Source organism: Drosophila grimshawi, unplaced genomic scaffold (genome assembly GCF_018153295.1).
Source record: "Drosophila grimshawi isolate 15287-2541.00 unplaced genomic scaffold, ASM1815329v1 contig_44, whole genome shotgun sequence".
In the NCBI taxonomy this organism is placed as follows: domain Eukaryota; kingdom Metazoa; phylum Arthropoda; class Insecta; order Diptera; family Drosophilidae; genus Drosophila; species Drosophila grimshawi.
The window spans coordinates 11,762,539-11,773,059 of NW_025063240.1; the positions used below are offsets into that span (position 1 = coordinate 11,762,539).

The 10,521-nt window shown below is 38.9% G+C and overlaps 2 protein-coding genes across 3 annotated transcripts in view; both read left to right on the forward strand.

Moving 5' to 3' along the window:
• LOC6559014 (putative mediator of RNA polymerase II transcription subunit 26) overlaps nucleotides 1-9,090 on the forward strand; it is a 29,832-nt gene extending 20,742 nt beyond the window's left edge. The window contains exons 2-4 of the mRNA XM_001984487.2: nucleotides 2,297-2,485; nucleotides 7,362-7,798; nucleotides 7,858-9,090. Coding sequence (XP_001984523.2) covers nucleotides 2,297-2,485; nucleotides 7,362-7,798; nucleotides 7,858-8,752 — 1,521 coding nt within the window. The 3' untranslated portion in view covers nucleotides 8,753-9,090. The remainder of the gene's footprint in view (nucleotides 1-2,296; nucleotides 2,486-7,361; nucleotides 7,799-7,857) is intronic.
• Nucleotides 9,091-9,167: 77 nt separating this feature from the next.
• Nucleotides 9,168-10,459, forward strand: LOC6558273 (eukaryotic translation initiation factor 4E1). 2 transcript variants are annotated; one of them, XM_001984486.2, is made up of 4 exons: nucleotides 9,168-9,687; nucleotides 9,742-9,816; nucleotides 9,875-10,062; nucleotides 10,131-10,459. In XM_001984486.2, the coding sequence occupies exons 1-4, from the start codon at nucleotides 9,413-9,415 to the stop codon at nucleotides 10,289-10,291; spliced, it is 699 nt and encodes a 232-aa protein (XP_001984522.1). In that variant the 5' UTR covers nucleotides 9,168-9,412; the 3' UTR covers nucleotides 10,292-10,459. The 2 variants fall into 2 exon arrangements, with proteins under 2 accessions (XP_001984522.1, XP_032591039.1); XM_032735148.2 differs by lacking the exon at nucleotides 10,131-10,459 and having other exon boundaries at nucleotides 9,238-9,687; nucleotides 9,742-9,820; nucleotides 9,875-9,964.
• The last annotated feature ends 62 nt before the right edge of the window (nucleotides 10,460-10,521 follow it).

Sequence of the window (10,521 nt, forward strand, 5' to 3'; positions counted from 1 at the left end):
GAATTGACTCAATGCAAATTATATTACAGCTGCCAGCCGCCGCCGCCAGTTTGAACGTGCCCCTAATGATAGGCCAATGCACAAGTTTGGGAAATGGATTTTTAAAGCGTCACACGAGCTGCATTTATTTAATTCCACACATATAATGGCAGCCATACATTCAAATGTTTATTAGCATAAAAATGCAATCGTATTGCATGTGAAGCGAGCTGCTTTTGCAATGCTAATTTTAATTGAAATCATAAAAGTTGCATATTTTATGCAGAATATTGCATTAAATATATATTAAATATGCGCTCTTAAGAAAATCGTTAAGAATCGAGAATTGAATTGGCAAATTGTAAATAATTATTTAGATTTATGAAATAAGTTTTAGTCTGTTTATAGAAATATAAAAACGGCTAAAAAGGATATGCTAGTTTTGTGCGTATTTTGATTGATTCCTTTAAGAACTATTTAATAGAGTTGCCTGATTTTAATGTGGAATGTCAAATTTCAAAGACTTCTGATCAAATTAAGTTAAAGATATAATAAAGTTTAAAGCTGTTTAAGCAAAATACAGCTTTTATCAGCGCTTATCTAAACTTAATTAAACATAAACGATTTTTTGAATGTGGTTCAATTAACTTGAATTAATTTGACCTCATCAAATTCAGAGCTGTTCCACTTCACTGGTTGAATACCATCCGAATCACAATCTAGAATTCGATTGTTATTAAGTTAAATGCGATTTGTGGACTGGCAATTAATTGTCCAAACTTTATAAACTCATTCCTCATATGTAAATTACTTAAACAATTTTCTTGTTTTTTATGTGTAGCACATTTAATGGCCACAAAAAATTAAAGTAGCGTTTTATCTATTTGAATTTCATCTGTGGCCTCTTTTGTGTTGCACTCTCTTTGATTTGCCGCTTGTCTAGCCACAATGGCAACAAACAACAACAACAACAATAACAACAATTGTGTGTATTAATTTGTTAATGCACTTATATGCAAACTTGGCCACAACAAGACCCACAAATGATAAATCATAATGGACAACGTTAATTAACAAATTGTATTGGCGGCGGGCGTGTGGAGGCGTGGCAAGCGTCCAACCGCAAATGGTCAATTAAATAGTGGTCAGCTTGAAAAACGGACGAACAACTTTGCGGATCGATTGTGATTCAAACAGAATTTGTATTCAATTATTCAATTTGTAGCAAGGCAGCAGAAATAGATAATATTTGCTTAAATTAAATTGTTTTAAATCGTTTCTGATTATTAGTTTTTATTTATTTATTTATTTTATTTAATGTCAATTAAAGTCAATCGATAAACTTATGCTTCTCTTATATTATTCTGCTACTTGCAATACAAATTTAAATTTATATTTAAATTTAATTTATATATATATTTATATATATATTTATATATTTATAATTTAATTTAATTTAATTCGTTAGCAGATTTTAACTATTTTTTGATTTGTGTTACTTAAACTTCAACAAGCTCATAATGCAGCTCCAATTGTTAGTTAGTTGGTTTGTTGAGTTTGTTTTCTTTTTTTGTGCTGTGGGTCAAAGTCTTTGAAAAAATGACGTTGTAAAAGAAAAAGTAAGTCATGCACATAAAAAACACAAAACCAAGAAGAAAAAAATGCTGTTAGCAACAACAAGGCGCATAACTGACAAACGGGTTCTGGCAACCAGATAACAACAACAACTCAAATAAATATAATATTAAAAAAAAAGCCTCGCTTGACTAAATGTAAAAAATGTTAAGTATACCAGAAATTTATTGCGAACATTTCTGTGTTTATACTTTAAATGTAGTGTGAACAAAAAAATAATAATGGATATAAATACATATTAAAAAATGGAGAAGACAGTTAACAAAAAGGAAAATAATGGCAAAAAAACATTGTGAAACAATTTCTCTAATTAATTGTGTTTGTGGCCAGGGCGGTTGCGAATTAGTTATGTTTGTTTATTTTTTTCATTTGTTTTTGTTTTTATTTTTGCTGTTTTTGTTGTTTTTTATAACACATTTTCCGCTTTTGGTTATGCGAATTCGTTTGAAAAGCGCAACGAGCAATGCAATTGCAATTGCAATTGCTGTTAATGGCGGCGCCGCCGCCAAGTGTGGTTGCAACGTACAACTTGCCACCCAGACACTGGTCAAATTGCCAATCGGCGCGACAACATTTTTGAGATGGCAAAACTTTTAGCTAATTTAACGCGCATTTTTAAGTTTTTCCACTATTTTATATATATTTATTTTTTTTTTTTTTAATCTGTTGACAACATTTGCAGGATGCCAGTTGCCATGTTGCCGCACCCAATAACAGCTACAACAACTTGCCGCAGCAGCAACAACATCAGCCAGCCACAGCCACAGCAACAGCCACAGCAACCGTAGCAGCAACACACGAGCAAACTTTAAATGTCGAGGCTGTCATATTGCAAAATCAGGTGGATACATTGCATTGGCAATTGAAGCAGGTGAGTGCCACACAAAAGACTTAAGACACATACTTGACAATCTAGCGTCTAGACTCTAGACTCCGCAATCAGAACCAGATATGCCAGCCTGACAACGTCCAGAATTTACACTGAGCAAAATACAACTTGTTGACTGCACTAAATTGCAACAATTTGTCCTGAACTCCTTAAGCATGCAACAGGCAGAGGGAAGCAGTACCGATCCCATAAGTATTATATATATACTTGATAAGCAAGATCAGCCGCGACTCTATATAAGCATGATCTTAGAGCCAGAGACTTCAAATTTGGTATATGAGTTCTCGTATATCCCGCGCAGCTCAATTTTACTCTATTTTTTATCGATAACTGCGCCGTTTCGCTATTATCGATAGATATCCCTTTCTGATATAAATAAAAGCTAGCAAATGAAAGACAGACTCTTTCAATTGATATATATAACACTGATCTCAGAGCTAGAGACTTCAAATTTGGAATATGATTTCTCGCATATCCCAATATTACTTTATTTTTATCGATAACTGTGCCCTTTCGCTATTATCGATAGATATCCCTTTCTGATATAAAAAAAAGCCAGCAAATGGAAGACAGACTCTTTCACTTGATATACATTGACTTATTATTGATCAACTGTACACATTTCATTTTCATCATTTTCTTACACATATTTTCGCCGAGTGTTGCATCGATACACTCAGCGAGTCTAGTCTCCCCACGACACATAAAACGTGACTTTAAAACCGCCGCCGCTCACTTTATATTGTTAACTATGCCTTACACCTTCCTCAGTCAACCCCCCCTCCCTCCCCCTTCCCTCCTCTCTCTCCTCCTACTGTAATACACTGCTCTCTTTACAGCTGGCACTGCTGCTGCGACCGCTCCAAATACCTTCAACTTCAACCTGTTCCAAGCTGACTTTTCGAGCCATGTCTTCATTCTGGGCAGCTGTTGTTCTCACGCCTAATACACTCATAATTACCACTCAATGCCAAAGAGACGTTGTCATGCTAGCAGCAGTCCCCCCCTCCCATTTCCCCCTCTGCCTTCCCCCATCCATATTTCTGCACGCTCCTCTTTCTACTTGGCTTTCAGCGCCATGTTAAGTGGCTATTGTTTTGTTGTTTGTTGTTTGTTGTTTGTTGCTGCTGCTGTTCTTTTCTTTTTTTCTTCTTCTTAATGTTGGCGCATTTCCTTGATTTGTTTTTCTTTTATTCATTCACTCGTCTTCTTCTTCTGCTTGTGTTGTACGTTATGTGTTTCGTGTTAAGTTGCCCGGCTCCGGTTTCGGACTGCTGGACACTGTCCGACTGTCCAACTGTCCGACTACTGTGCTGGGACTACTGTCCAGCCACATCCACATCCACAATTAGGCGGCACATTCTTTTTAACGCTTAATTATAGACTCCGGTGGTCGTCAAGCTGCCACTTGCCAGTTGCCAGTTGCCAGTTGCCAGTTGTTCAATTCTTTTCTATTCTCTCTCACTCTCGTCTCATTGTCTCATTTGGGTTCTGGCCATTTCCTCGATGGCTTTGAAACTTTACTGTGGCATTCATTTTATATTTCCTCCAACAAAAAGGTTGTCAGACAATCGAACAACTGGAAATGCATAACATTTCACTGAGAGAGACAGTCGTGCACACAAATATATATTTTCCGATTTTGAGCCAAAGATTCCAACTTGAATAATTGAGGAAAGAGTTGTTAAAAGATGCATGACTGGAATTGCTAGTAACTATAAATTCCACTTACCAATCAATAATTTCCCTTTGCCTATCAAATTGTCAACTGTTCTCAAATAATATATATGTATATAGCCGTAGACAGTTGGTAATTAAAAGGCTTATTTGCAGAACAATATAAAAATACTTGAATCAAGCTGTCTGTTAATGAAAACACAAATGTTATTGTAGCTATCAGATATCCAGGCGGTTTTAAAAGATATATATTTATATATATATATATATATTTACACTCATTGCTTAGCCAAAGACTGAGAGTTAAATAAATATGAAAATATTTGCTTTTATTTATACCTTTTGTAAATGCACCTTTTGGGTCTGTTTTGTGGGATTCGTTGTGGGACCCAGGCACTTCCTGTCAAAGCAATTTGGTTCATTAAAAACCCATCTGGAGCAGAGCAGGGCATCCGTTCCGTTTCGCATTGGGAGAGAAAACTGGGCGCATAAATTCAAGTTCCTGCCTTCAATCAATCGGCGTCATCAATCAAAGCGGCTCAGGGTTTTGTGTCTCGTGCTTGTGGCGTGCGGCATGTGGCATGTGGCATGGGTTGGTGTCTGGTCTGTCTTAGCCCACGCTTTATTCGTGATTTGTTTGCGCTGTGTTAAATGAAGTTGTTATTGTTGTTGTGATTGCTGTTGTGATTGTTGTTGCTGTTGCTGTTTTTTTTGCCAGTTTGTTGCTGACCGCCTTTGGCTGCAGTCTAACCCAGTTTTTGCCTTGACTAAGTTTTCCGGCGGCATTCCAACCAGCAGAGAAAGAAGCGCGTACCAACAACAACAACAACAACAACAGCAGCAGCAACAACAACAGCAACAGCAAAGTGTGGAAAATATTTATCACTGATTATATTGCAATTTTCTGGCCACCTCGTCGACTACTGCTGCTTTCCTTCGATTGAGGCGCATTTAAACCGCATTAAATCGAAATGAAAGCGTAAATATTTTGCCATCGTGGCTGCTGCTGTTGTTGCTGTTGCCACTTGATGCATTATAGAATCTGAAATCAGTTTGTTGATTGAAAGTGTTGCAATGTGTGTAAACAGCAGCAGTGTCTTTTGGCCAGCTATGTGAAAGTTGAAGGTCAACACGGTTCAAAGATGGCTTAGAAACAAACAAAAGAGAAAAAACAATATACAAACAGTGGAATAGGATTAAGCACAAGCTGCGCTTACATATTAACCAGGTTAGTTGCCAAGCAAATGACCCAAATATTTCCGAGTTGTAGTTTGTTATTCTCAAAAGATCAATTAGAGCCGCAACAGCAAATCTTCTTTGGTAGCATTCTTAATGGAACTTAAACTCAGTGATTTGGTTGAGTTAACTTTAACTTTAATTTGTTTTGTTTTAATTTGTCTTTTATGGTTTTCCGGTACAGCTTTATATAAACTAAAACTGAAACTGCAAACTGATGTTGTTGGTCGGTCAAAAACAGCCATAAAACTAAGCAAATTCAAATTGATTCGCATTGAAAACAATGTTTTTTTGTCTGATTATAATAGACATAATTATAATTGAATTAAATTAACTGAATATGTATTTTGTTAATTCATAAATTCGCATAAATCTGCAAAATAGCTGTAAAATAGCTGCAGCACTCGTAACTGCCATCTTCGATCCAATAAACACGCAGCAGGAAAACTTTAAATGGCAGCTGCGCTACCAAACGGAAAAGCCAACACCAACAGCTAAAAACATTAGCAACAATTTCAAAGACCACAACAACAGCAACCACAACAACAACAAACATTTTGTGTCTTACGTAATCAGTAGACGACTGGCCAAAACCAACAGCAACAACAGCAGCAACAACAACTGCAGCAGCAGCAGCAGCAGCTTAGATTGCTGCTGCCCAATTGCAATTGCCAACATTTTTTTTTTTTTGGTTGGTGTTGTGCCTCATTTGGGCGTCGTGTGAAGTTTTGTTGGCCAATTTTGGCCCGACCGGGCCAGGCTGTGGCAGCAAGTGGGTGTGGCACCATTTTGGTCAGGTGGCATCTTTACACTTTGACTTGCCAATTTGGCAACGCCTCAAAACAATCAAACATTTACCACTGATGCCTGTTAATTAAGCCAGCCAATTTTGGTGGCCTAAATACGGCAATTTTGTGTTGGCCACTCAACACATTTGTGGCACACAGACCAACTTACAAGCCACAGCCGACAGACGACAGACGACAGCCAAACATTTGTTGTGCAGCAAATATGTCACTTGAAAGTGAAAGTGTTTCAACCAAGGTGGCGGGAGGAGTTCAAATGGGAGACTGCTCCACAAAATGCCACAGCAAAATGAATAGAAAATGTTTGATAAACAAATTAACATAATCTATAAATTGTTTATAGATTACTATCAAATACCATAAATATCTATGCACATTAACTGTTTATTGTGGCAACGACCTTGCCACCAAGAGGAGAAAGGTGAATGAAATGCAAGCAAAGCAAAGCAAAGCAAAGAAAAGCTAAGAAAAGAAAAGAAAAGTCAGAGAGAATGCGTTAGTGCATTGAGAAAACAGTTAAAATAGAAAACCAAACAAAAAAAAAGATATTTCAGTTTAGAAACTGCGCAAGAGAATCGCATTAATAGAAAGACAAAATTGAAAATTAAAAATTAAAAATTGAAGAAATTTGCATGGAAAATTACTCAAGATAATTAGCATAACAAATTGCGGCAAATGAATTTAAAATAGCAGCAGTCGAAGCGTAAAATGATATCCCACCTAAACAAAACTGAACAGAATAGAATAGAATAGATATATATATATATATATATATATATGCCAAGACATTACTAGACAGGGCGACAGGGTTATACAATCGAAACTGGAGATTAACAACAGGCATTATTATGTAAGCTTCTCCATTGCGGTTAAATTGCATAATACGTCAACAATTATTATGAAACTTGGCTAACAAACACTTAAATAACAAAAGATGTTGCTTATTTTACTCGAGCTGAGAATCTTGTGTTATAATTATGAATAGTTTGCATACAATTTGAGAAGAGACCGTTAAGAATTCGGTATCGGTTTGAATTGAATGTGGAACAGCAGCGATATTCTCGGAGATAGATCAGATTAGATCATAAATAGGGATGAATAAATAAAGAAATGAACTCAATTTTTGCATTTACTTTCAGACGGAAACCAATTGTGAAATGTATCGCGCTGTTATGGAGGAAGTGGCACGCTTCTTTGAGCGCTATCAGCAGCAACAGCAACTGCAACAGCAGCAGCAACAACAGCTGCAGCAGCAACAGCAGCAACAGCAACAACGTCAGCCACCATCGAATCGTTATAGTCTGATTGGTGTCGGTGAGCAAATCTCCCGCTCAAAGAGTCTGCATCATGTGGTGCAGGGCGTACAGAGTGATCCGAATGGTTGTGTCGACCATCCCACTGGCGGTGGCAGCAACAACATGAGCAGCTCAGCTGCCAGCAACTCTGCCTCGTATTTGCGTGCACGCAGCAGCACAAATCTGATGCTCAATAAATCGATGCTGACAATGAATGAGGAGCACAGCTACGAGAGCATTGCACCAGCGGGCAGCTACAATGCCTTCAAGGACTTTACCTGGTAAGTGCCAGCATCGAATTGGCTTCAGTTCGTTTGGTTTATATTTATATTTGTTGCAGGCGACGCTCACCCAAAAAGCTGGGCGGCTGCAAGACGCGTCTCTCCAGCGCTGAAGCGGCCGAGGAGAAGCTCAACCAGGAGGCGTTCCGCTTGGCGCGCACCATACGCAATCTGCTGCACACGTCGGAACAGCAGCCGGATCTTACCCAGCCTCGTCACTCGATGGCCGGCGGTGTTGGGCATCGTCTTGGCAAGCATCAGCTGACCAACAACTCTGTGCTGACAATTCACAGCCCACCGCTGCACAATTCGACCAGCATAGATGCTAATCCCGGCAAGAACGATAACAATAACAACAACAACAACAATAATATCAATATCAACAGCAACGGCAGCAACAGCAATGCTCCCAGCAGCGCTGAGATGCTATTCTTACGCTCGAATACAATGCGAGATTCGCGTCTATCGCTGCGTAGCTCCACCGATAGCTCTGTGCATTCCACCATCTCCTCGACGGCTTCATCCTCATCGAAAATCGAAACCGATGAGGAGATCACAGCCAACAACAACAACAGCAGCATCAGCAGCAACAACAACAACAACAACAAGCCAATTAAACCAGCTGGCAATGGTTCCAGCACAGAGGATGAGAGTGGATTTAGCTCCATCAGCTCCTTTCATGATGTCGGCCTGCCGCTTAGCTCGACGCTAATTGCCGGCCGTCTGTCGCTCTCCACGGAAAGTCGCAACTCGACGCTGAAGTCGGCTCTGAATGCGGTGGGTGTGCCACTGCAACCACTGCAAGCGCAACCACTACAGCAACCAATGCAGCCACAGCACTCGCCACCGCAGCAGCCATCGCAGTCTCCAGCAAAGACCTATCGCAATGCCAATCGTTATCAGCGCTTCTCCACGCTCTCCAACGAGGATGCAGCTGCTGTGCTTTGGGTCTAGATGAAACAATTTCATTTTCTCAAAATTGTACACCTTACAACACCACCACCAGCAGCCCCCTTCCAGTGGAACTCTCCGTTTAAGTTAAGTTTTAGTTATTTGTGCCTTTCGTTAAGCTCTTTTAGCTGTTGTCTAAGTTAAATTGCAACATTTTTCGAATATGTACGATATGTTTTTGAAACCGCCTTTATTTTATAATTATGTATTTTAGTTTTCAGTTTCTTATCTCGAATACGCCGCATTTTTACATTTAACATTTTTGTAAAGTTTTAAGCTTAAGTTTTGCAGTATTTATACAATTTTGCAGCTCTCTAAAAATAAAAGTAGATTTAAAACATGCTTCAAATGTGTTTGTAATCGATTTCGAATTGGGTTTTTTGTTTTTGCTATCGATATGACTTGCAGGTTTTTAGTTGAGTACAGGGTTGTCCTCAAATCACATAGCCTTGGTTTTGATTGCCACATGTCCCAGCTGGGGCATTCAATTGGCAGTAGTCCTCGTTTCGGCACGCATCATTTCGCTCGTTACTTTTCGGTTCTTTTCCGCAAATATTTCGGCACACTCTGCCCTCACCGCTTCATTCACAGCGTTAATTATTTGAAAGGAAATTGATTACCAAAAAAAATAAATAAATTAAATAATTCATCAAATTCATCAGCATGGCCAGCGCCCAAGCGGAAACCCTTGAGACTACGGTCTTCAAACCAAATACGTTTCCGGATAGTCGCCTGGTCCAGTCGGCTCACGATGAGAGCAATAATAACGAGCCTGTTACGGTGCCCGAGTATGAAAATGAGCAAGTCTACAAAATTGCATACAAACATCCGCTTGAACATGTATGGACGCTGTGGTATCTGGAGAATGATCGCAACAAACACTGGCAGGACATGCTCAACGAAATTACTCAAATCGACAGCATCGAAACATTCTGGGGGTGAGCCATTGAAGACATGCACACATAACAAATTTGTAAGCATCTCCTCCTTAGCTTATACTACACCATTAAAACACCGTCGGAGCTGAAGGCAGGCAGCGACTATTATTTGTTCAAACATGGCATACAGTTGGTAGCGCTAAATTTGTTGTATAAAATCGACTAATTACATTTGATTGCACTGTAGGCCCATGTGGGAGGATGCGGCTAATATAAAAGGCGGTCGTTGGCTTTTTACAGTTGGCAAGAGCGCCAAATATGCCATCGATCGCATCTGGCTGGATATTTTGTTAATGATGGTGGGCGAGTCCTTTGAATACGCCAGCGAAATCTGTGGCGCTGTTGTCAATATACGCGCCCGGAGCAATAAGATATGTAAGCATTTTGAATACGTACATTGGAAATGCCTAATTTCCAAATTTCCAAATATTTTGTACTTGCAGCTGTTTGGACGGCCAATGGCTCTAATGAGTCGGCCGTTTTAGAAATTGGCTTCAAGTTGAAAGCGTTATTGCGTTTGCAATCGCACAATCTTCAATATCAACTGCACTCGGATGCGTTGTCTAAAATTAATTCTGCAGTTAAGTCTGTATATAGTCTATGAACACAGTTATTACATTACGTGTGTGAGATGCAGGTGAGACTGGTGGTGATAATCGTACTCAAGAGTAATTCATTGTTTTGATTTAGCCCAAAATTGTATTGATAAAATTTTAGTAACTGCATAAACACAAAAATTTTGATTCAATAAAATTATTGCAAATTGTCATGGGCAATAAAACACTTTTATTTACATCAATATTCAGCATACCACAAAAAAACTAAAGAAAAAGG